The sequence below is a fragment of the Notolepis coatsorum genome (assembly GCF_963971535.1).
Source record: "Notolepis coatsorum genome assembly, chromosome: 2".
NCBI lineage: Eukaryota > Metazoa > Chordata > Actinopteri > Aulopiformes > Paralepididae > Notolepis > Notolepis coatsorum.
This window is the reverse complement of record NC_140166.1, coordinates 143,193,968-143,220,907: the sequence shown is the minus strand read 5'-3', so window position 1 is coordinate 143,220,907 and position 26,940 is coordinate 143,193,968. Positions and strand designations below refer to the sequence as shown.

At 42.2% G+C, this 26,940-nt stretch overlaps 1 protein-coding gene across 1 annotated transcript in view; it reads right to left on the bottom strand.

The window, feature by feature from the left end:
* Positions 1 to 1,847: 1,847 nt before the first annotated feature.
* gask1a (golgi associated kinase 1A) overlaps positions 1,848 to 26,940 on the bottom strand; it is a 138,282-nt gene continuing 113,189 nt past the window's right edge. Inside the window, exons 4-6 of the mRNA XM_084338071.1 lie at positions 13,414 to 13,536; positions 10,624 to 10,727; positions 1,848 to 2,221 (exon numbers count right to left, since the gene is read on the bottom strand). Coding sequence (XP_084194197.1) covers positions 2,017 to 2,221; positions 10,624 to 10,727; positions 13,414 to 13,536 — 432 coding nt within the window. The 3' untranslated portion in view covers positions 1,848 to 2,016. The remainder of the gene's footprint in view (positions 2,222 to 10,623; positions 10,728 to 13,413; positions 13,537 to 26,940) is intronic.

Below are 26,940 nucleotides of genomic sequence, written 5' to 3'. Positions count from 1 at the left end.
TTTTGAAGTTTAATTGCATTGACAAGTTGACAAATGCATAACTTAATGTATTTTAACAAGAACATAAACAGGAAACACATCTTTAGGCCATCCTATATAACAAAATAAGAACACAATAAATCGGCCTAACAATAATAGCCTACACAACATGTGACAACCAACCCCAAAGAAAATGTGACGACCAACCCCAACTGGAATGTATTGATGGCATCAAGGCTAACAGCCATCTAACAACTAGTTAGATAGCTAACAACAATCTAAACTATAGGTATCCCATCACACTTTTTAAGGGTAATAATTGTTTCATTATAAACCAATTGTGTAAAAGCCTAGAAGAAAAATACTGAGGAGCGGAATATTTACAAATGGACATGAAAAACACAAAAAGTCCTCTCACCTCAAGTTCAGCTGTTTCACTCAAATTATGACAATGTAAGTGAACTCTGACCCCAATTCTGGACATTTAAATACCAAAATATGGGAGACAGGACCCTCTGGTCGTGAAATATAATGAATGTGACAACCTACCCGTGTGACAACGTCCCCTGTTCTCCCCTATTGATAACATAGTGCTGTAATTAAATGTTCTAATGAATAATATGCATGATCAAGTTCAACAACGTGTGCTTTTATTTTGATATTCCTTAATTCCACGTGGAAATTACGTGATGCGTTAAGTGTGGGGTCCCCAAAAAAAATAAAGAAGGGACGATATAATGAGTTGTTCTTGCGTTTCTTCGCTCTCACATCGCAGCAGAGAAGACTCCGCTTCTCCTTGTCTCTATTGACACTCGACCGAATTACATTTCTGTCCAGTTGTCTTTCATCTCCCTCCGCCGGCTGTGGTCCTGGTGGCGACTGAGTAGTAAAAGCGCTGGGAAGCGTTTCTCGAGGCGGTTTTTGGTGCCTTTTCACTACAAAGCCCCCGCGGGATCCTGTCCAGAGTGATTTAGACTAACAGACGTTTTTAATCCCGCCGTTAAACGGCAGAGAAGCTTATCTCATAAAAACAGACGTTCGAATCAATCACTCGATCAGCCGCTGCTTAATATTCTAAATAAAAAATAAAAAAGGCACAAAAACCCCGCTATGCTGTACTTCCTCTCCTCCATTGCTTGAAGAATCAGCGTTTTTTTTTTGTGGCTATAACAGAGGAGCCAGTGAAACAATCAACATAATATAACATAACATGCTGAACCCGAGAGGGAACGTTTGATAACAGATTTACTCTCTTTGGATTCTAAATGGCCTGAATCTTAAAAAGAGGCGGTGACCTGTATAGCCTGTAGGAGGAACATTGAGGTTTTAAAGGAACTCACACACATTTCTTTTATTATTCTGGCCATAATCTCACCCACATGTCCCAAAACTACAAACTATTTTGGGTTTGACACTTATTGAGGTGCCACTACTATACTTAAAGTTGGAATGCAAAATCGAGACCTGGGAGAGGGATTTCTCCTGGAAGGACAGCGAGAGTAATAAATGTAGGTCACCAGTCAGCCATCCAATGGGAGCTGGAGGTATGGAGCATGCTCAGATTGCTCAGATTGCTCAAATTGCTCAGATTGCTCAGATTGCTCAGATTGTGCCGCTGGTGCTACTCCAACGTTTGACGCAGTTCTTTTGGCGACATCTCCTCGATTTTTCACCCTCCTCGGAAAGAGATGCGTTTGCCTTGAGCAGTATTTAAAACACTTCCTGGAGTGACATCATAATGACACAACACGTTCCAGATCTATTGACTTTGACAGTTTGTAGCACTGGCGTTTGTGTCCCTTTAAGCTTTAACCCTAACCCTAACCCTAACCCCCCCCCCCCCCCCCCCCCCTCCGCCAGCACGGAGTTTATCAACGTGAAGGAAGGGTGCGTTTGATTTCACACCCCGGCCTCGGCTGCCGCAGTACGGAGCTTATCGACGCAAAGGAAGGAGGGTGTGTTCGATTACCCCTGCCACGGCTGCCGCAGCACGGAGCTTATCGACGTGAAGGAAGGGTGCGTTTGATTTTTCACACGTCACAGGTCCCTGTGGAGCCGGAGCTTCTGGTCCCGGAGGTGCCTCAGGAGGATGCCGGCTCTCTGCTCCACGGTGCGTACGAGCGGCAGGAGGCCCCGGGCCCCGCCCCGGCTGCTCCACAGCTCCCTGTCTGTGTACAAGGAGCGCAGCAGGAGGGGCTCCAGGCACCCGGACTCCAGCACGGACACGGCGCTCTCTGGGAACCTGTAGGAGCACACACACATCGGCCATCAGAACACACACACAACTACACATGAGCACACACACATCGGCCATCAGAACACTAAACTCTCCACACACACAACTACACATGAGCACACACACATCGGCCATCAGAACACTGAACTCTCCACACACACAACTACACATGAGCACACACACATCGGCCATCAGAACACTGAACTCTCCACACACAGGAAATGGAGAGAATCACATATAGGCTGAGGCTACAAGACGAGAAGTTTGAGTCAAAATGGGAGAAGTGGGAAGAGTATAGGAAAAAAAGAAACAACATCACAGGAGAGTGAAAAGGAGACGATAAGAAAAAACGAAACGAAAATAAACTATGAAGGTACCAAAGAACCCATGTCACTTTTTTTGTATTTTTTTGTATTTTTTTTTTGTATTTATCTCTTTTCTTTGTTTTTGTTTTGCTGTGTTTTTTCCTTTTCCCCTTTAGTGAATTTATTTTAGGTCAACTCGTCATTCGATTTTGATATACATTTTTCTAATATCAGCTATATCTTTTAGTTCTTATCTATCAAATTCTATTGTACTGTCGTTTATAATTTTGACCGCCAATTGTATTATTGTATGTGGATGTTTTGTTTGTAAAGCAAAAAACTGAAAATAAAAATGTAAGTATAAAAAAAAAAGAACTCTCCACACACACAACTACACACGAGCACACACACATCGGCCATCAGAACACTGAACTCTCCACACACACAACTACACATGAGCACACACACATCGGCCATCAGAACACTGAACTCTCCACACACACAACTACACATGAGCACACACACATCGGCCATCAGAACACTGAACTCTCCACACACACAACTACACATGAGCACACACACATCGGCCATCAGAACACTGAACTCTCCACACACACAACTACACATAAGCACACACACATCGGCCATCAGAACACTGAACTCTCCACACACACAACTGAGCACACACACATTGGCCATCAGAACACTGAACTCTCCACACACACAACTGAGCACTCACATACACACACACAACACACATGCTGCAATTGCTTTAAACCAGGGGTTCCCAAACTTTTTCAGCTCGAGACCCAAAAGAGAAATTTGGTGTTTCCCCGGTACCCAAACTTACAAAAATACATCATGAATTGCCATAACATACATTTATAAACTACTGATAAAGAACACAACAAACCATGAATTTCAAATGTATATGAAATGTATTTATTTAATTATAAAAGTACATCACAGCAATAATCGGAGTGTAATGTTAAGTTGCTCACCACCTCATAACATGTACATACAATTTTGTAACACTTTTAAATTAACTTTTCTACTCTCCTTTCTATTTCTCACCCCTTTTTCAACTCTCCATTTCTTACCCCCTCCCTCCGTCCCTCAACCTTAAACCCCAACATTGAGCAACATTCTGATTAATTTGTACTGACTTCACAACACAATCACAATCATCACATTTGCTGACGACACAGTAGTGGTGGGCCTGATCTCCGCAAACGACGAGAGGGCCTACCTGGAAGAGGTCAAGGTCCTGGCGGGATGGTGCCAGGAGAACAGCCTCTCCCTGAACGTCAGCAAAACAAAGGAGATGCTTGTGGACTTTAGGAGGTCGGGGGTCAAGGACTACAGCCCCCTCAGCATCGACGGGGCACCGGTTGAGAGAGTGAACAGTTTTAAGTACCTCGGAGCCCACATATCCGAGGACTTGACATGGACCACACACATTGACAGTGTTGTGAAGAAGGCACGACAACGCCTCTACTTCCTCAGGCGCCTAAGGAAATTCCAAGTCAGTCAGAAGATCCTTAAGAACTTCTACTCATGTACAATAGAGAGCATCCTGACTGGCAACATCACCTCCTGGTTTGGGAATAGCATTGCACAAGACCGAAGCAGACTACAAAGAGTGACACGTTCAGCCGAACGCACAATTGGAGGGGGGCTTCCCACCCTCCAGAACATTTACAACAAGCGGTGCAGGGGTAAGGCTAAGAGAATCATCAAGGACTCCAGCCACCCGAACAACTGCCTCTTTGAACTGCTGCGGTCAGGCAAGCGATACTGGAGTCTCAAGGCGAGCACAGAAAGACTCAGAAGAAGCTTCTATCCCCAGGCCATCAGGCTGCTCAACGAACAATAAACACTATGCAACAACCATCAAATACACACAGCACACACATCCACACGCACACACTCACTTTAAACAAACAACACACTGCAGCACCCACTCTCCACACTTTAGATCACCTAAACACACTTTATATTTATTGGTAAAGGATTTGCACTACAACTCGTACACCTTACTGTAAATTGTACCTAAATTGTACCTCATCCCATTTCTGCTTTGCACTAGAGTTGTTCCGATACCGATACCAGTATCGGAAAAGCCGCCGATACTGGCTAAAATGCTGGTATCGGTATCGGCGAGTACCCTCTAATGCTGCGCTCCGATACCATATGACGTAATTTATCAACAACACTGTGGTCTGTTGAGTAAGCATTATAAAACAAACGGGTGCTTAATTGATTAAAGTGTCAATGCCATTTGTCATTTTAACAGCAGATACTTTCTTAAATGTCATCGTCCCGACAGAGCGGTGTTGACGGGGAGCTCATGGGTTCGCTTGGTGGCTGGTGTTATTAGCATTGAACAGCTAACCGAAAGCTAGCTTTAACATTACCTTGGCTAAAGTTGGGGCTATTCATATAATCCAGCAATAATGGCTGCAGACCTGCAAGCAAAGTACAGCAAGTTGGCAAAGGAGTATTCGTTAAATCACAATGTCACCAGTAACGTTACAGTCTTTTCATATACCGGCAGCTCATGCTATGCTAACTTAGCTCACGTTGACGTCGTCATTGAGACTACCTCGCGTACACAATTAATGACATAATGCAGACAGCCATATCGGTGACAATGTTTAGCTTTTAGTGCCAAATGATAAGAGTCTGAGGCGGAGTCTCAAAAGAGAATGTTGAATATTTATTGTGCAAAAATCACAACAGATCCGACTGCTACTGAAACGGAGCCTTGTAGACAGACTGAGTAGGGTATATCTGCAGAGCCAGTGGGTAGCGAGTGCAGCAACGTATAATGTCCGTGTGGATCATTGGAGTAGGGTATATCTGCAGTGCTGAAGCCCCATACTCATTGATTAATGATACTAATACAAATCTATACAATCACCTGTTGTTGAATAAATACCATTACTTTCTAGTTATTACTAAAAAACAGTATATATAAAACAGTATTTGTTAAAAAAAAATATATATATATATATTTATAAAAAAATTATATAATATCGTTTTTTTTTTTTTTATGTATGCACTGGTATCGGATAAGTATCGGTATCGGCCGATACCCAAAGCTTAGGTATCGGAATCGGATCGGAAAGGAAAAAATGGTATCGGAACATCTCTACTTTGCACTATATAGTATTGTATATTAGTACATTGCATAGTATATTGTATATTGTATGGTAACTCAGTTACTTCTATTCTGCATCGAACATTGTACATATGTCTATACTGAACACTGTGACCTCTATTTCTACTTCTATTTTACATGCTATACTATTTTATTTCATACGTATCTTGTCTAGCACAGTCTCTGGAGCGTAACAGTAAGAAGCATTTTGTATAAAAGTATTCTGTACTTCTGTATGACAACTATTAAAGAAACTTGAAACTTATTTAAAAATGCTACTGACCTGACATCATGCTAGAAGGGGTATGGCACAATGAAATCTAATGAGAGGTATGTGGCTGGTTGAAGTTTTCAACCAGCAGATCTATTCTGGGCTTGGTTTTTGAAAGTGCTATTCTGAGGTCATGCTGAGCATTTAGTCTGTTTCTGTATTTGTTTTTCAGGTATGCTAGAGTAGAAAACCCAGATTCATATAAGTATGTGGTGCCAAACTGAATCAACACATCTACAGCTTTTTTATTTAAAATATTACATTTTATAATTTTCTTTTGTTTTTAATATTTTCTATTTTTAAATTATTTTATTTTGGCGACCCAATAAAAACGGGTCCGCGACCCATTTTGGGTCGCGACCCTAAGTTTGGGAAACGCTGCTTTAAACAATCGTTTTAAACAAAATGACACTTTAAAGATTTATATTTTTAGCGTTTTTCCAGATTTATTGGTCAGACATGACTGACAGAGGAGAGGGAGAACGGGAGAAGATGTGGGGGAGGACATGCGGCAAATCCATCCGGGAGCGGGAGACGAACCCAGGTTGACTGCGTAGGTCTGCAGTGCAGTAATGCGGTGCACCACTTGGGCGCCCCTACACAATGTCACTTTAAACAAAATGGAAAGGCCACTTTAAAGGAATGAGGAATATAAAGGTCACTTTAAGGAAAGAGCCGATATTCTTGTATAGTATAGTTTAGATATAGTAAGTATAGCATAATGACAGAGTTATAACTGTATATTGTATAGTAGTGAACATAGGACCCAGTGCCTTCTCAGGAATTTAGCATGTCTATTTCTATCATGTGTAACAAGTGTCAAATGAACATTGTTTATTATTTTATTAAGGATTGAAATGTCACCAAATCCTGTTTACAAATGTTTACAAATGTTTACAAGTGGTTACAATTGTTTATTGTTTATTATTTATTATTTCTTTATACCAAAGACACTTTTATCTGAACGTAACTTGGGAAAGTTCATGTTCGAGAGTTTTGCACTTCCGGGTCAATTATTCACGCGTGTTAGAAACAACCTTCCGGTTTGGGTTAAGTCTGCAACCAGCACCCAATGTGAAAGGTATGTGATTATTGTAGCGTGCAGCACTTTTATGTTTACACTGTTGTATATATATATTGTATGAGAATTGACTGTTAACAGATAATAATGACTCGATAGTGTTGTGATGAGTGGTGTGGTTATATTATATGCACAATTGAAGGTTTTAGCCGGTGTATTTCACCGAGGCAATATAGTCAACCTATTGTTCTCTGTCAACAGACTTGACGAGTATATTGTGACGCTGTTTCTTTGTGATATTTCCACCACTCGTTTCATGCAGGTATGTGCCTTAAGACGTTGATTTATTGTGTAATGTAATTGTGTTCAGTCTGCAACCAGCACCCAATGTGAAAGACTTGACGAGTATATTGTGACGCTGTTCCTTTGTGATATTTCCACCACTCGTTTCATGCAGGTGGCTCTCCATTGCAGACCACGAATAAATGATGAACAGTTGTCCATGTGTGCTGACTCGTCACTAAGCATCACGCCCAGAACACAATGCAGGGAGACACGTGTGTTGGCCAGGCCTACACACAGACAGAACAACCGTTACACATGCACATCTTATGTCTTCTTATTACCTGTTTTTTTATGTCTATTTTATTATTAGTATTATTGCACAATTGATGCGGGCATGACCACCCGCATTTCACTGTATGCCCTGGTATGTATGTGATAAATAAACCTCTTGAATTGCAATAGAAATGGTAAATGGCTGAATTTTGGGGACTTTTTCTGCATTTTTCACACATCCCCAATTTAGTCGTTATGCCAATTCCCTTCCTGGTCGTTGCGCGCATTGCCCCACTGTCGGCCTGGGGAGGGTGGTAGACTATCACATGCCTCCTCCGATACATGTGGAGTCGCCAGCCGCTTCTTTTCACCTGACAGCGAGGACTCTCACCGGGGGAGTGTAATGCGTGCAGAGGTTCACGCTATTTCCCCCCGATCCCCTCCCTGCTGAACAGGCGCCCTGACCGACCAGTAGGAGTCACAGTTTTACAACGACCAGGACACATACCCCACCGGCTTCCCACCTGCTAACACTGCCAATTGTGTTAGTAGGGACGACTGATCAAGCCGGAGGTACCGCTGACAGCTGGATTCGATCCCAGAGTCTCTGTGGTGGTAGGCAAGCGCTGGGTAGCACCCAGCCGCGCAAAAATGGTGCGATTTTATCCAAAGCGCTTTACAATTTTGTTCTTCACATTTTACCCGTTCACTCACACATTCACACGCCGATGGCAGAGTCAATGTTAGCATGGTGTTATTCACCGTCAAAGATGAATATATATTTTTTATAATAATAATTTATATTCTTCTTTGGTTCATTACAATTTACTCAAGCATAGTAACAGACACACACACACACACTATTTCTGACACTGGGAATACATTCCCTGGGGTCCATAGATGTCCCTAGATACCAAGAACATGTAGAAGTGGAGCAATCTTTACTTTGTTGGGTATGTACTTTTGGGCAAAATTTCAGAAAATATGGCTAGGGCTTAACTCATTCCCCGCCAACGACGAGTATACTCGTTATTGGGCGCCAATCGTTGAACGCCAACAATGAGTATACTCGTTATTTGATCATGATTTCTTTTATTCGATATTTCTATTCATGACAGGCGCACAGACTCTGGGTTAACATGGGGAATCCTCATGAAAATGTAAAAGTGCAATACCGGCCGCATCACGCTAGACGGTGGTATTGAGCACACTTTCTACCCTTGTATCTTTCTCTGTGGGACGGCCCCAGGTCTCCGGTTTCATGTTTCCTTGTCAGGCGAGGGGAGCGGTTCTGCCGGTTCCATCGAAGCGTGTTAAATATCTCCGATCCATATGTTGTGGTGAATTATGCTGTTGACTAAATGGACATTGGATATACCAGATGGCGATGAAACAATTGGAATATTATTTTTGGAATACTCCCAGCCACAGGTAAGGGTGATTTGGCGTACATTTTAGGTTGATCCTGCAATGCTTTCATACCGATTGGGCTGATAACCGTTTTTAGTGTTCAATACGAATGCCGTTACTGACAATCAAATAATCAGAAATGACCCCCCCCCCCCCTTTCATGCATTCATGATGGGAAATAATAGCTATGATCTAGATTTGATTTTGGGATAATAGCGTATACAGGCAAGACATGGCAACGTCTATAGTGGAATCGACGTATAGGGCTTTAACTCAGGATTTCATGAATTACCCTAGACCGCTCTAAAACCATACTTATATTCACCACGGTATAACATGGGAACGTATGGATGGAAAAATGTATTCTTTCTCACATATTGAACGATAGATAGGTGATGTCAAATGGGCCATAGTATTGTATCCATAGCTATAATATAGAATATAGTTATAGCTCTACAAACAAGGTGACTCAGTCCTATATTTTAACCTGTGGCAATGCGACCACAGGGCGATGGATAATCCCCGGCGCTGAATGAGTTAAAAGGTTAAATATTGGCGCAAGCCAAGCTCTTCAAGGTCACACAAATATACCCAACCTTCTGACAATCAAATTAATTCCGGACTGTATGTTTAAAACGTGTGTTTCTTCAGATCTCAGGTCAGTTTGGGAACTCACTCGTCGTGGTCTGTATGTTTAAAACGTGTGTTCCTGCAGATCCCAGGTCAGTGTTACTCACTCGTCGTGGTCTGTATGTTTAAAAGGTGTGTTCCTGCAGATCCCAGGTCAGTCGGTGTTACTCACTCGTGGTGGTCTGTATGTTTAAAAGGTGTGTTCCTGCAGATCCCAGGTCAGTCAGTGTTACTCACTCGTGGTGGTCTGTATGTTTAAAACGTGTGTTCCTGCAGATCCCAGGTCAGTCAGTGTTACTCACTCGTCGTGGTCTGCATGTTTAAAAGGTGTGTTCCTGCAGATCCCAGGTCAGTGTTACTCACTCGTGGTAGTCTGTATGTTTAAAAGGTGTGTTCCTGCAGATCCCAGGTCAGTCAGTGTTACTCACTCGTGGTGGTCTGTATGTTTAAAAGGTGTGTTCCTGCAGATCCCAGGTCAGTCAGTGTTACTCACTCGTGGTGGTCTGTATGTTTAAAAGGTGTGTTCCTGCAGATCCCAGGTCAGTCAGTGTTACTCACTTGTCATGGTCTGTATGTTTAAAAGGTGTGTTCCTGCAGATCCCAGGTCAGTGTTACTCACTCGTTGTGGTCTGTATGTTTAAAAGGTGTGTTCCTGCAGATCCCAGGTCAGTGTTACTCACTCGTTGTGGTCTGTATGTTTAAAAGGTGTGTTCCTGCAGATCCCAGGTCAGTGTTACTCACTCGTGGTGGTCTGTATGTTTAAAAGGTGTGTTCCTGCAGATCCCAGGTCAGTCAGTGTTACTCACTCGTTGTGGTCTGTATGTTTAAAAGGTGTGTTCCTGCAGATCCCAGGTCAGTGTTACTCACTCGTTGTGGTCTGTATGTTTAAAAGGTGTGTTCCTGCAGATCCCAGGTCAGTGGTACTCACTCGTGGTGGTCTGTATGTTTAAAAGGTGTGTTTCTTCAGATCCCAGGTCAGTGGTACTCACTCGTGGTGGTCTGTATGTTTAAAAGGTGTGTTCCTGCAGATCCCAGGTCAGTGGTACTCACTCGTGGACGCCCTCCACCAGGCGGAAGTTGAGGTTGTCTGCGGGCTGCCGAGGCCTCCCTGCGTTGTCTATGAACACCAGCCTGGAGGGGTCGGCCTTCCTCACCTGGAGCGACGGGGGGAGACACACAGACAGACGCTGGGGGTCAAAGGGTTAGACGGGAGACACACAGATGCTGGGGGTCAAAGGGTTAGAGAGGAGACACACAGACGCTGGGGGTCAAAGGGTTAGACGGGAGACACACAGACGCTGGGGGTCAAAGGGTTAGAGAGGAGACACACAGACGCTGGGGGTCAAAGGGTTAGAAGGGAGACACACAGACGCTGGGGGTCAAAGGGTTAGACGGGGGAGACACAGACGCTGGGGGTCAAAGGGTTAGAAGGGAGACACACAGACGCTGGGGGTCAAAGGGTCAGAGAGGAGACACACAGACGCTGGGGGTCAAAGGGTCAGAGAGGAGACACACAGACGCTGGGGGTCAAAGGGTTAGACGGGAGACACACAGACGCTGGGGGTCAAGGGGTTAGAAGGGACAGACGGGGTCAGTAGAGGTCGTCTGGAGGTCACGTTTCTGGTGATCACTTCATGTTTTGAATTGCCAGGTCCTAGAACCAGCGCTTTGGGGAGATCTTTTATTTTTTGAGCATTAACTCTTTGGAATGGCCTGCCTCGGAACCTCTGCTGCATTTACAGTAGACTCACTTTTAAAAAGAATCTTAAATTGTCTTTAAATTGTTTTTAACACTGTAAAGTAATTTTTTGTTTTTGTTTTACACTAATGTAATTTTAGCTATATTAATTGTTACAGTAGGTTCATTATGCATTGTGTGTACTGACTTTTAATAATTTAGTTTTTTGCAATAGTGATTGTTTTTGTATGTTTTTTTTGTGTGTGGACCCCAGCAAGACTAGCTGGGTGCTATCACACCAGCTAATGGGGATCCCTAATAAAATCAAATCAAATCAAATGTGATGACCCTCGAACCACCGGAACAGAATAATGGTTTCTTGGAAGGTCTATGTGATATACATCAGGTAAGCGGTGTACAGGACAACAACAACAACAACAACAACAACAACAACAACAACAAAAAGAGCAAACAAACAACAGCAGATTCCTGCCAATTAAAACAGACCACTGGGTTCTGACCCTCCTCCCGCTCGACAGAACCTGGTTTTAACAGCGGCCCCTGCGCGGGTGATGGAAGGATTCATCTGGAATTATTATTAAAAATGTATCTATGGGACAATAACACGTGAGATTAACCATTTTCAGAGGATCTTTTTGATATTAATATTCATATTAATATAATACCTGTGCCAGAAAGAGTTAATAAACATAATTTTTTTTTGTGTTTGTGTAAAAAAAAAAAAAAAACAGCTCAGGTCGTAGACACATAGATTCATGTCTGTGCTGCTCGGTCCAATATACTGGCTGAGTGTTTCCCTGAGCTGCTGTGCTGCTAACAGTGCTGAATAAACTCTGAATAGACTCTCTCTATATATATATATTAGTGCCGTCAATAGATAAAAGAAATTAACTAATTAATCTAGATTAAAAATAGCATTTTTCTACTTAAGACCGAAGCTTGTAACAGATATTTACTTGAGTAAAATCATGGAATTAATGTAACATCAACACAAAGAAAGTATATTTAGATTAAAATACTATTTTAATAGCTTTCTTTGAATACAGTTTCTCTCCTGTGAAATACAAATGTTCAACAAAACCATCAACATTGACTCAGCTAGACCTCTTTCTTATATCTGCGGTGCTAAAATTGAAGATTTTTCACTCCATAGCTTAATCTAGATTAATTTATTTTAATGCTTTAAATAATTTAAATGAATCTCCAAAATTAAAGCATTCATTTTGACAGACCTACTCTGTATAGACTTTCTGCCCCGTAGACCTGATAGGGATTATGAAGGCTTTATGTCCTGTAGAGTTGATAAGGATTATGAAGGTTTTATGTCCTGTAGAGTTGATAAGGATTATGAAGGCTTTATGTCCTGTAGAGTTGATAGGGATTATGAAGGCTTTATGTCCTGTAGAGTTGATAAGGATTATGAAGGCGTTATGTCCTGTAGAGCTGATAGGGATTATGAAGGCTTTATGTCCTGTAGAGTTGATAAGGATTATGAAGGTTTTATGTCCTGTAGAGTTGATAAGGATTATGAAGGCGTTATGTCCTGTAGAGTTGATAGGGATTATGAAGGCTTTATGTCCTGTAGAGTTGATAAGGATTATGAAGGTTTTATGTCCTGTAGAGTTGATAGGGATTATGAAGGCTTTATGTCCTGTAGAGTTGATAGGGATTATGAAGGCTTTATGTCCTGTAGAGTTGATAGGGATTATGAAGGCTTTATGTCCTGTAGAGTTGATAGGGATTATGAAGGCTTTATGTCCTGTAGAGTTGATAGGGATTATGAAGGCTTTATGTCCTGTAGAGCTGGTAATGTGGACCAGGATGTGAACCAGCAGCATATAAACAGACAGTACCAGGATGTGAACCAGCACCATATAAACAGACAGTACCAGGATGTGAACCAGCACCATATAAACAGACAGTACCAGGATGTGAACCAGCACCATATAAACAGACAGTACCAGGATGTGAACCAACACCATATAAACAGACAGTACCAGAATGTGAACCAGCAGCATATAAACAGACAGTACCAGGATGTGAACCAGCACCATATAAACAGACAGAACCAGGATGTGAACCAGCACCATATAAACAGACAGAGCCAGGATGTGAACCAGCACCATATAAACAGACAGTACCAGGATGTGAACCAGCACCAGCTCCTTGATGTTGCGACACTTGGCGTGCAGCAGATTCTCCACGCAGGGCTCCGTCGCGTCTGGTCTAAAACCACAGCAGTACCGGTCCAGACGATCATTCACCTGAGAGGAGCAGAGACACATTAGGTGGGGGCCGTAACAATGGAGGCCATACAATTCTGTTGGTCGCCTCGCTTAATTAAAAAGTCGGTTGCCTGGCAAAAATCGCCCGCCGTGTGCGTTGGGCTTTACAAATACATTTGATTTGATTTGATTTCTATCCAAAGCCAAGTCTCTCTGGTATATTGTAAGCTGCTGCCATCGAGGGCTGATCAGATTGTCAGCAGGAAAGTGGTATTTTTCTCTCAGATCTCTCATTAAATATGGAGTCTCTCTCTCTCTCTGTGGTGTCCAGCCTGGTGTCAGAGTGAGACGCAGACAGAGAGCGTGGGAATCAAATGCCCCCTGCTGGAGAGACGTGTCCTCAGCTCACTGCTGTGTGTGTGTGTGTGTGTGTGTGTGTGTGTGTGTGTGTGTGTGTGTGTGTGTGTGTGTGTGTGTGTGTGTGTGTGTGTATGTGTGTGTGTGTGTGTGTGTGTACATGCATGTGTGTGTGTGTGTACATGCATGTGTGTGTGTGTGTGTGTGTGTTTACATGTGTGTGTCTGTGTGTGTACAATACATGCATGTGTGTGTGTGTACATGCGTGTGTCTGTACATGCGTGTGTGTATGTGTGTGTGTACATGCGTGTGTGTGTGTATACATGTGTGTGTACATGTGTGTGTGTACATGTGTGTGTGTATGTGTGTGTACATACGTGTGTGTATACATGTGTGTGTTTGTGTGTGTACATGTGTGTGTGTATACATGCGTGTGTGTGTGTGTGTACATGTGTGTGTGTATACATGCATGTACATGTGTGTGTGTGTGGGTGTACATGTGTGTGTGTGTGTTTGTGTGTGTACATGCGTGTGTGTGTGTGTCTAATCTATGGTGCTCATACGGAAAAGGATTATAAGATTATACTTTCTATGTTCAGAAAGTCTTATAACAAACATATCTCATCTCTGTTTTATACTATTAGATCAGTGGTTCCCAAACTGTGGTGCGCGAGCGCCCTCTAGGTGGTGCGTGACATGAAAAGGCTAATGGTGGTAAAAAATAATTTTTTTTCTTCTTTTTTTACAATCAATTTTCATAAAAATCTTAGTCAAACCTTTAGTATTATGGATATTAAACATGCTGGCAGAGTACATGCATCCATGTTGTCGTGAACATTTTAATTAAATAAAGAAATTCCCTATCCATATCCGTGGGAAGAGATCAAATAAAAAATTAAATCTGTGCACGGAGACCAGCAACAATTTTTTCTAACAGAAACCCATTGGGGGGTGCGTCAGCTAGGTCGGGAGGTGACAGGGGGTGCACGGCCAAAAAAGTTTGGGAACCGCTGTATTAGATTAACACTTTGACTGCCATGAAACGTGTTTAGACGTCATTGCTGGCCATGCTCAAGTTGCCGGGGGACGCTGTACAGCGTCCTTATATCAATATTTCAAAAATCTGCGATCGGATTCATATGTCCCCTCCGCTAGCCTGAGATCCACCAGCAGGACCCACTGAGCTCTCTGGCGGTTCAGGAGCGCCATCTGGTGGCCGATCGGCGCAATCGCTTAAACAGGATGTGCCATAGAGGTTGTGCTAGACGTCCGTATTGCTTCCGGCCACTCTGTACATGTCCCGGGACTCTGGCTCGTCACGCTACATAGCGATCGATTGCCAATAACTCGATAAACAACATGATTTGGACGTATATACCATTATACAAGCTGGAGATGATCGCCCAACGGCGCGCGGAGACTGGGGTGAGTTTGAGCGTGTAACGTTACCGTCTTCGATACTAACTGCTATTATCAACATTTGACCCACATTAGATGATTGGTATAACGCTGCCCACGGAATTATAAACGCCCCCTCGCCCATCCGGTCAACATCAGATGACGTGTAGTAACTTCTAGAAGTACGTCTAATTGGAATTTTTTATATCGCGCTGATTGCCATCAAACTGTATTTCATCATCAATATAATGCATTTGGGGCTATATATCACGTTCTGGAGAAAGCTGCAGAAAGAGATGAAAACATACTTATACATTAGACCATACTTTACTATGAATATGTGAATGAAAAAGTTTAACGTTGCTACACAATGAACAATACATATAGGACTTTGAATGGGCCCTAATAATGGAAATGTAGCAATAGAATTTAAAAAGTTATAGCCCTGCAAAGAAGGGGACTTTCTCCATAGACAAATAGCGCTGGCAATCTATGGTATATCATGAATTTAACCTTAGGCAGCCAAAGTGTTTTAAGATAAGATAAGATAATTCCTTTATTGAGCCCCTTAGGGAAAGGTGTCATAGGAGCATGGAAGAGGGGGGGGGGGTGGTATGGGCGTGTGCGTGCATGTGCATGTGTGCGTGTGTTTGTGTGTGCATGTGGGCATGCGTGTGTCTGTGTGTGTACATGCGTGTGTGTATGTGTGTGTGTACATGCGTGTGTGTGTATACATGTGTGTGTACATGTGTGTGTGTACATGTGTGTGTGTATGTGTGTGTACATACGTGTGTGTATACATGTGTGTGTTTGTGTGTGTACATGTGTGTGTGTATACATGCGTGTGTGTGTGTGTGTACATGTGTGTGTGTATTCATGCATGTACATGTGTGTGTGTGTGGGTGTACATGTGTGTGTGTGTGTTTGTGTGTGTACATGCGTGTGTGTGTGTGTCTAATCTATGGTGCTCATACGGAAAAGGATTATAAGATTATACTTTCTATGTTCAGAAAGTCTTATAACAAACATATCTCATCTCTGTTTTATACTATTAGATCAGTGGTTCCCAAACTGTGGTGCGCGAGCGCCCTCTAGGTGGTGCGTGACATGAAAAGGCTAATGGTGGTAAAAAATACTTTTTTTTCTTCTTTTTTTACAATAAATTTTCATAAAAATCTTAGTCAAACCTTTAGTATTATGGATATTAAACATGCTGGCAGAGTACATGCATCCATGTTGTCGTGAACATTTTAATTAAATAAAGAAATTCCCTATCCATATCCGTGGGAAGAGATCAAATAAAAAATTTATTAGAATTAAGTCTGAATTAGACCAGCAATACCTTAACTCATCATTTACAAAAGAAGAGGTTCTGGCCACAATTAAGTTAATGCCCATAAATAAAAGCCCAGGACCAGATGGTTTTTCTGCTGAATTTTATAAAGAATTTTGGACTGAACTTCATCCCATTTTTATGGCAATGATGTATAATTTCTGTCACAATAGAATACTCCCTCAATCAATGAACCTAGCACATATCACAGTATTGCACAAAAGTGGCAAAGACCCTTTAAATTGTTCATCATATAGACCTATTAGTCTTTTAGATCACGATTACAAGATTATAACTAAATTATTAGCAAAAAGACTAGAAGATATTTTGCCTAAATTGATTAATCCAGACCAATCGGGTTTCATAAAAGGGAGATATTCTGCTGACAATATAAGGAGACTTTTAAATGTAATAAACCATTTGGACACCAGTCGGAGCCCTTCTCTGCTCCTATCACTGGATGCAGAGAAGGCCTTCGATAGGGTTGAATGGAACTTTCTTTTTTCTATACTTGACAAGCTTAATATGGGACCAAACTTTATCGCTTGGATTAAAGCAATCTATAAAAATCCTAAAGCAGCTGTCATTACCAATGGAGCTTCCTCTGATTTTTTCACACTAACGAGAGGGACAAGACAAGGATGCCCACTGTCGAGTTCACTCTTCGCGATGGTGATTGAATTGCTGGCGTCATGTGTACGAGACAATATTCACATTAAAGGACTGAAAATGAATAAGGAGGAACATAAAATATCCTTATACGCAGATGACATTATTTTATACATAAAAGACACAGAACAGTCCTTATCACACTTATATAACGAAATAGAACAATTTGGAAAATACTCTGGATATAAGTTAAACTTTAATAAATCAAATGCTTGTCTCCTGCATATGACCCCAACCGAAACGATGTATAAAACATATCATTTTAATTGGTCTCCAGAAGGGTTTAAATATTTGGGAATAAACATTACACCGCAACTAGAGAACTTGTACAGGGAAAACTATTGTCCTCTTATAGAAAAGATAAAAACTGATTTGTGTAAATGGTCCACGCTCCCATTATCTTTGCTGGGAAGAATAAATGTAATAAGAATGAACGTCCTTCCAAGACTAAATTTCCTTTTTCAAATGTTACCATGTTACTTATCTACAGAATTTTTCAAATCTATGAATAGACCCATCTCAAAATGTATTTGGTGCAACAAAATGCCTAGGATAAAGTTATTGACACTTATGAAACCAGAATCCATGGGAGGTCTCGGTCTCCCCAACCTCCAACATTATTTTTGGTCAGCCCAATTAAGAAATGTACTGTCATGGTCGTTGGGAAGACGGGACTCACAGTGGTTTCAGTTAGAAGCTAAATTTGTTGACCCGTTACCATTGGACTCTCTCATATTTATAAAACAATTTAAAAAGATAAGAAACATAGGTAATTGCTTCACTGTTTTTAACACACTATGTGCTTGGAAGGACTGCTCAAAAAAACTGGGTATTACCAATTGTACCTCCATATACTCTCCTATCTATCACAATCCTGATCTAGATAAACATCTAAGATCAATTAATATACTCAAATGGGCTCAGTTGGGGATAAGTCAATTCAAAGACCTGTTTCATACAAATATGCAGTTAAAATCATTTATGGATTTAAGAACAGAATATGCCATCCCAAATACTGATTTCTTTAAATATTTACAAATGAGAAACATTATACACATACTGAGAAGAGAAAATAAACTAAGACTAGAATTACATGAAATAGAAGAAATACTAATGTCATCGACCACAATTAAAGGTAAAATTAGTGAATTTTATGACATCTTCTCCAAAGAATGTCACTCATCTTTTTTGCCTTTGTTGAGGATCTGGGAGACAGACCTAACCATGAAATTTGCAGAAAATACATGGCTAAATATTTGTGATAGAATACACTTTCCATTTACAAGTAACAAAATCAAAGAAGCAAATTTTAAATTTATCCATAAATTGTATTTAACTCCAATAAAAATGCATAAAATGTCTAGAGATAATTCAATAAACTGTCCTAGATGTAAAACTAACGAAGGAACATTTCTACACATGTTTTGGCACTGTGATAAACTAAAACGATTCTGGAATTGTATTCATTTATTTACTAAATCTGTATTAGAAACGGAATTTGACTTGTCCCCATGTGCCTATTTACTTAATGAATTACCAGAGATCCAGATGGATCCAAAAAAATATAGACTGCTGATTGTTATAACATACTTTGCCAAGAAATGTATTCTCCTGTTTTGGAAAAATGACTCTTCGCCCACTTTTGAGATGTTTCAAGATCAGATATCCCAGCTTCTTCCACTGGAGAGATTGACCTTGGAGGAGCGCGGCCGGGGGTGGATGTTCCGGGACCTTTGGTCTCCGCTGTTTTCTCGATTGAGCAGGGCCCCGTTCCATGTACGTGGTTCAACTAAGTCGATCAACATGTCCATTATCCAGCTTCAGTTAACCCGATGTTCAAAGCCGGGATTTTCCTGTTTCACAAAGGAGGATTCAGTCTCGTTAACTCAAGCCAGACTTGAGAGTCAGGCTCAAGTCAGGCTAGATGCGCGCTCCCGTTTTAGGTGGAAAGCCAGCACGTATCGATGGCAGAGACCCTGATTCTCAACGGCATTGATTGATTAATTGATTTAAGACTTTATTGACAGATTGCAATAGGCTCAATCGCCTCGCCGACAAGTTAAATGCGTTATCTATAGGCTAATTCTAAGTCCCTCATTACCTCAATCAATCAGATTATATTTCTTTAAACTTGCCTGCTGGATTGAATAATCAAATGAGATCTTGCTAGCGAAAATTATTAGTTAACTGTTATACAGAATTACGATACGGCTCTCTTACCCATTGATTGATGTATAGTCAATCTTTTACTTATCTTCTCTGTGGTGTAACGGGTTCTTCTTTTGACTTTCACACGGACGACCGGGGTTCAAGGCCCTAGTCTTTTCCTTCTTTTTGCAATATAGGAATAATTCAATTTGGTGCACGTTGAGAGCTATATAAAGAATGACATCCTCAATGCATGTAGATTTATAATATTTTAACTTAAAACCAGGCTACTTTGGCGTATAATCATTAATATTATATTCAAAAAAATCATATTGGAAACACGGGGATTTGAACCCCGGTCGCTGAACTGGCAGGGATGAGCACTACCGCTGGGCCACTGGGCCAGATGGGATAAATTCATTGTTTATACATTAATGAACGAGAGACCCGTGTTTAGAATATCCGTTGTTTTGAATGAAGTTAATCTCTTTATCCTCATTCATTAATGTGACGTCAACGGCTCATTCAATTTCTCAAATCCGTCAAACAGCGCATCTCATCAGACATCTTAATCCCAGTTACAATTAAAATAACCACATCATGTGTACATCGCACGAGCGAGCGCCACCGTCGCCACGGTATATATAACGTGCATTATTTAGGACAAAGTGAATTTAATATCAGCATTTTGGGTCTATTTTACATTTCAAAAGCCCCCTCTGGAAGAATGGAGCACAAAAACGTAATTCAGAATGGTATAATGCAGATCGTAGACTGTGGGAATAGTTTCAGGAAACGGGCTGTCACTTCTTTGCGGGGGCGTGGCGATAGTTCAGGCTAACTTGAACTTGAACTCTGCTTTCGAGCAGGCTCAAACTTTTGGATATGTTGTCATGGTGATTTGGGAAATCCAGGTACATGAAATCGGAAAGTCAGGCTAACACAGTTAGCCTGATAAAGTTATCCGGCTAACTCGGTTATCCCGGTACATGGAACGGGGCCCAGAGGGGCTGTTGATTGATACGGCTAGTGGCGGTATGTGAATATATCCGCATGCTGTCGCTGGCCGTATCGATTGGTGGTTTTGCTGTTTGGTTGGGGGAGGGGTGAGGGCCGGGGGTCTTGGGATGTCTATCCCCGGTTGTGTGTTTTTTGGAGGTGGGTTTCCCTAGTGGAAGAAGTTGTACAACAGACGCGTAGGCCTGTCTGTTGTATAACAATGATGTTGTTGATGTCATTGTTGTTATTATTTATTATTGTTTATTTAAAAATACGTATGAGAAAAAATTAACAGTGTAAACAATATCATTAACTCTGAATATAAAAATATGAGAAAAGCAAACAAGACGCGGTCTCGGACTGGTGGGGGCCCCTGATTCGAGGTCTTGGTGAGTCGGAGTGTTAAAGAGGCATGATGCTCTGGCTCGCTGGGGCGCTGGATTTGGGGTCACGGGGTAGGGACCTTGGTTGTCGATACTGGAGATGACGGGTGCTCAATAATCTCGCCTTATGGTACATACATGTGGGTATATGCATGTATATATGTATATATATGTATGTGTGTATGTATGTGTATATATATATATATATTCTTATTAATTTATATATTTAATTTATACATGACTATTTTATTTTTCATTATTCTGATTTAACTGATGGTTTTGTCATTGTCGTTATTATTATTATTATTATTATTATTATTATTATTATTATTATTATTATTATTATTATTATTATTATTATTATTATTATTATTATTATTATTATTATTATTATTATTATTACTGTTATTGTCCTGTGATGTCTTGTTTATTAGTATTGTTATTGTATTGTATTGTCTTGTTTCATGTTGAAAAGGGAAAATAAAGAAACTGTGAAAAAAATAAAAAATAAAAAATAAAATCTGTGCACGGAGACCAGCAACAATTTTTTCTAACAGAAACCCATTGGGGGGTGCGTCAGCTAGGTCGGGAGGTGACAGGGGGTGCACGGCCAAAAAAGTTTGGGAACCGCTGTATTAGATTAACACTTTGACTGCCATGAAACGTGTTTAGACGTCATTGCTGGCCATGCTCAAGTTGCCGGGGGACGCTGTACAGCGTCCTTATATCAATATTTCAAAAATCTGCGATCGGATTCACATGTCCCCTCCGTTGGCCTGAGATCCACCAGCAGGACCCACTGAGCTCTCTGGCGGTTCAGGAGCGCCATCTGGTGGCCGATCGGCGCAATCGCTTAAACAGGATGTGCCATAGAGGTTGTGCTAGACGTCCGTATTGCTTCCGGCCACTCGGTACATGTCCCGGGACTCTGGCTCGTCACGCTACATAGCGATCGATTGCCAATAACTCGATAAACAACATGATTTGGACGTATATACCATTATACAAGCTGGAGATGATCGCCCAACGGCGCGCGGAGACTGGGGTGAGTTTGAGCGTGTAACGTTACCGTCTTCGATACTAACTGCTATTATCAACATTTGACCCACATTAGATGATTGGTATAACGCTGCCCACGGAATTATAAACGCCCCCTCGCCCATCCGGTCAACATCAGATGACGTGTAGTAACTTCTAGAAGTACGTCTAGTTGGAATTTTTTATATCGCGCTGATTGCCATCAAACTGTATTTCATCATCAATATAATGCATTTGGGGCTATATATCACGTTCTGGAGAAAGCTGCAGAAAGAGATGAAAACATACTTATACATTAGACCATACTTTACTATGAATATGTGAATGAAAAAGTTTAACGTTGCTACACAATGAACAATACATATAGGACTTTGAATGGGCCCTAATAATGGAAATGTAGCAATAGAATTTAAAAAGTTATAGCCCTGCAAAGAAGGGGACTTTCTCCATAGACAAATAGCGCTGGCAATCTATGGTATATCATGAATTTAACCTTAGGCAGCCAAAGTGTTTTAAGATAAGATAAGATAATTCCTTTATTGAGCCCCTTAGGGAAAGGTGTCATAGGAGCATGGAAGAGGGGGGGGGGGTGGTATGGGCGTGTGCGTGCATGTGCATGTGTGCGTGTGTTTGTGTGTGCATGTGGGCGTGCGTGTGTGTGTGTGTGTGTGCATGAATGTGCGTGCGTCTGCCTGCAGGTGTTTTTACAGTTTTTCCACAATTTGAAAGATCTTGACTCTTTGCCATCAAATCTCTTAACTTTTCACAAAATGGACACACACAGACACGCACACACACACACACACACACGCACGCACACACACACACGCACACGCACGCACGCATGCACACGCACACGCACACACACACACACACAACCAAGCATTTACTGAAGTGCAAAATTGAAAACACAATCATAGAAATGGAACACACCATATGAATGACAATGACTCTGGAGAATGAGTAATTTCTCCTTTGGAAAAAAAAAAAACATAAAACAGAACACAAATATGCAGCAGACAAAGTTATTTCGGTACACACAGAGAACAGTACAGGACTGTAAACCGGCCTGCTCAACTCCTTCTCCTCCTCATCTTCCTCATCCTCATTGTCCTCCTCCTCCTCCTCCTCCTTGTCCTCCTCCTCTTCCTCTCCCTCCTCCTCTTCCTCTCCCTCCTCCTCCTCATTCTTGTCCCCCTCCTCCTCTTCTTCCTTGTCCTCTTGCTCTCCCTCCTCCTCCTCCTCGTCCTCCTCCTTCTTGTCCTCCTCCTCTTCCTATCCCTCCTCATTGTCCTCCTCCTCTTCCTCTCCCTCCTCTTCCTCCCCCTCCTCCTCTCCCTCCTCCTCCTTGTCCTCCTCCTCTTCCTCCTCCCCCTCCTCCTCCCCCTCCTCCTCTCCCTCCTCATCCCCCTCTCCCTCCTCCTCCCCCTCCTCTCCCTGCTCCTCCTCCTCCTCTCCCTCCTCCTCCTTGTCCTCCTCCTCTTCCTCCCTCTCCTCCCCCTCCTCCTCCCCCTCCTCCTCTCCCTGCTCCTCCTCCTCCTCTTCCTCCTCCTCCTTGTCCTCCTCCTCCTCTTCCTCCTCCTCTCCCTGCTCCTCCTCCTCTTCCTCCCCCTCCTCCTTCTTTCCCTGCTCCTCCTCCCCCTCCTCTTCCTCATCCTCCTCTCCCTCCTCCTCCTCCTCCTCTCCCTCCTCCTCCTCCTCTCCCTGCTCCTCCTCCTCCTCCTCTTCCCCCTCCTCTCCCTCCTCTTTCTCCTCTCCCTGCTCCTCCTCTCCCTCCTCCTCCTCCCCCGCCTCTCCATCCTCCTCCTATTCATCCTCCTCCTCCTCTCCCTCCTCCTCCCCCTCCTCTCCCTCCTCCTCCTCTCCTCCTCCTCTCCCTGCTCCTCCTCCTCTCCCTCCTCCTTCCCCTCCTCCTCCTCCTCCCCCTCCTCCTCTTCCCCATCCTCTCCCTCCTCCTCCTCCTCTCCCTCCTCCTCCTCTCCCTCCTGCTCCTCCCCCTCCTCCCCCTCTTCCTCCTCCTCTCCTCCCCCTCCCCCTCCTCTCACTCTTACCCCTCTCCTTCTCTGGTTGTCTCTCTCTTCAAGGTTCTCCATTGTTCAGAGACTCAAGGCCCTTCATGCTGCAGTCCCCGTTGCTTGTAGCTCACCAGACCTGCACGTTTAGAGATTTTAATATGTGTGTGTTGTAGGTCGATGCTTTGAGATTTTACTTGAGAAATGTGTGCAATGACTGAACACTGTGTGTAGTGTTTTGACAACGAGGTGATGTGTAATTGACCTCAGAGTGTAAAGAAGGAAAGTCAGAGTCTAATGCAGATGAGGGAGTGTGAAGTAGTGCCCAATTGGGTTGAGCGATCGTTACATGGAGTGAAGGTTGTGCACATTGTGCCGAATTGTTCGCTTTCTGTGTGTTAACAATTGTGAAAAACAGTAACCGCAAAGCACCTCGTAGACTGACAATGTCATTATTAACACTTTGAGTGCCAACAACGAGAATTCTCGCTAGTTCATGCCAACCGTTGAGTGCCAACGACGAGAGATCTCATCGTTTAATCGTAATTTTTTTTATTAGCGATTTCCATTCATATTTCATCAATCTAGCCCAGGGCTGTACAGTGCGACATATATATCGCACGTGCTACAGCAACAGCGGTCTGTGCGATGAATGGATTTACTTCAGTAGCACTGGTGCGATAGGCATTCGGTTCATATTGATACTCTTATTTTGAAAATCCTGTCACAGGTCTCATTTCCGCCTAAGCGCAGTTCCAGTCATGATATATCTGGGCTCCGGCAGTTAGCAACAGTCAGGTTCATATGATACTCTTATTTTGAAAAAACCCATAGCAACTCCGTGATGTCATATCCGCCCCAGACCGTGCTTCTGTCTTCTGCTCTCAGCCGAGCGGAGCGGAGCTGCACAGCAGACTGCGGCTATTTTGCGATCCGAAATAAGTCTGTGGTGTTTTTTTTTCTCACAACGGGTCAAATGCATCTAACACGCTTTGCATCGTCGCCATTCCTTTATGCCCACATCGCCCGAAATGAACGTTACATTAGCATAAGCTAACAAGCTAATCCTGATCAGAGGCAGAGACATAGAGAATTAGAGACAGTGTGGACTGGGGAAAGGGTGTGTGTGTGTGTGTCGAGAGGAGTGGAAGTTTGAAGACAGACTAGACTACAATATGATGCGGGGGTGGTGAGTTGAAACAGTGTGAATGAATGAAAACTTTATTTAACAGATTGCAGAATGGGTACAATACAGTACGGCTCAATACACACAATTGTTAAGGGGATGCAGACCAGAGAAAGACTTTCGTCTTGTTTACATCAGGGTCCCCCATTGTGTGTGTGTGTGTGTGTGTGTGTGTGTGTGTCCCAACCGACCCCACTTCTATGTTTCAATAAATTATTTGCATTTAAAACTATTAACGCTGACTCATTCCTTCAGTCCACTCAAAATTATGCTAATATTCCTTATGTTGTTTATGATATTAATTGAAAATAGCATATGCGAGTATTATAGTAATAATAACACATGGCGATATACTAAAAAGCAATTTATAATTTTTGGCTGGTAAAAAATCTGCCTTTTTTAAATCTACCAGCCAAATGGCTGGTAAGTCAAAAAGTTAAGTTTGTTCCCTGACTGCAACTAAATAACACAAATACAATAGGCACATTTGTGACTGTTACAAATATAACACGTTTTATACTTGTGCTACAAGATTTTGGCCAGTGCTACAAAACGATCAACCTCTGTAGTAGGGCTGGGCGATATGGCCTAAATATGATATCACGATATTTTCTGACCTTTCGGCGATACACGATACACATCACGATGTTTTTCTTTTTTACCCCAAACAATTCATTATGAGGCTTACCAAGACAGTATTTGAGTTTGCAAGCTAACATTAAAGACAAAATAAAATACCCATGCATTTAGCATTTTTATATTAGATTTAGATTATTAGATTATATATTGCATATGAGATATTATATGATTTAGATATGAAATATGATTAATTGAAAATGGGGGACCCTGATGTAAACAAGACTAAAGTCTTTCTCTGGTCTGCATCCCCTTAACAATTGTATGTATTGAGCTGTACTGTACCCATTCTGCAATATGTTAAAGTTTTAAATCAATCAATCAATAAATAGCATTTTAGCATTTTTATGAAACTACTGTATATATGTATGTCTCTAAATGTTTTGATGAATTGAAAATGGAGGACCCTTATGTAAAAAAGCCGAAAGTCTTTTTCTGGTCTTCATCCTCCTGTACTGTATTGTACCCATTCTGCAACCTTTTAATACAGTTTTCATTCATTCATTCTGACGGAAACATAATCATTTTGATTGACAGTCGAGTCTGCCAATGACGTCACACCGCTTGCACCCGCCCTGCTGTTCTTAGCACCAATCGGCAAGCGTTATTATTTTTTGACTTCCTGAATGTCCCGTGTGCTGAAGTGAACACTGAACATCAACAGAGCTACTAACGTTAGCTCCCCGCGGCCGTCGAGTAGGAGACCAGTGCTTCACAGGATGACTAAATGAGGCATAATGATTTTACTACAACGAATGTTATAATAAAAGCCTTTCCATACATCTGTCTGATTGAAATCTTTATTAACAGACCGCGGAATGGGCATATCTCAGCACAGGCTGAGATATGAACGAGTAACGTGTGGACAGATTGACGCGACACAATCCTCTTGGGCAAAACATCACGATATCCACGATACGTTGAAAAAGTGTATCGTTAATGAACTGTACCCGATATTTATATAATATCGTCATATCGCCCAGCCCTACTCTGTAGCACCAGTGCTATGTGCAAAAAAAGTTAACATACAGCCCTGATCTAGCCTCACGTTACCACTGGGACTGGCTTTGAGCTCGAACAGGGAAAATACCGCTCCCTATCGTCTCTCCGGATGGTATTGCACCCATTAGAATGGAGTCAATGAAACGCATGGAGAAAAAAAAGTCTGGCTTCCACATTTTACTTGTCAGGCATGTAATCCGAGCCTACTGCAGTCATCGCCCACCATCAGAACAGCGTGGAATCGGTGTTTCGACCACCCAGCATTGGATCAATAAACGCGAT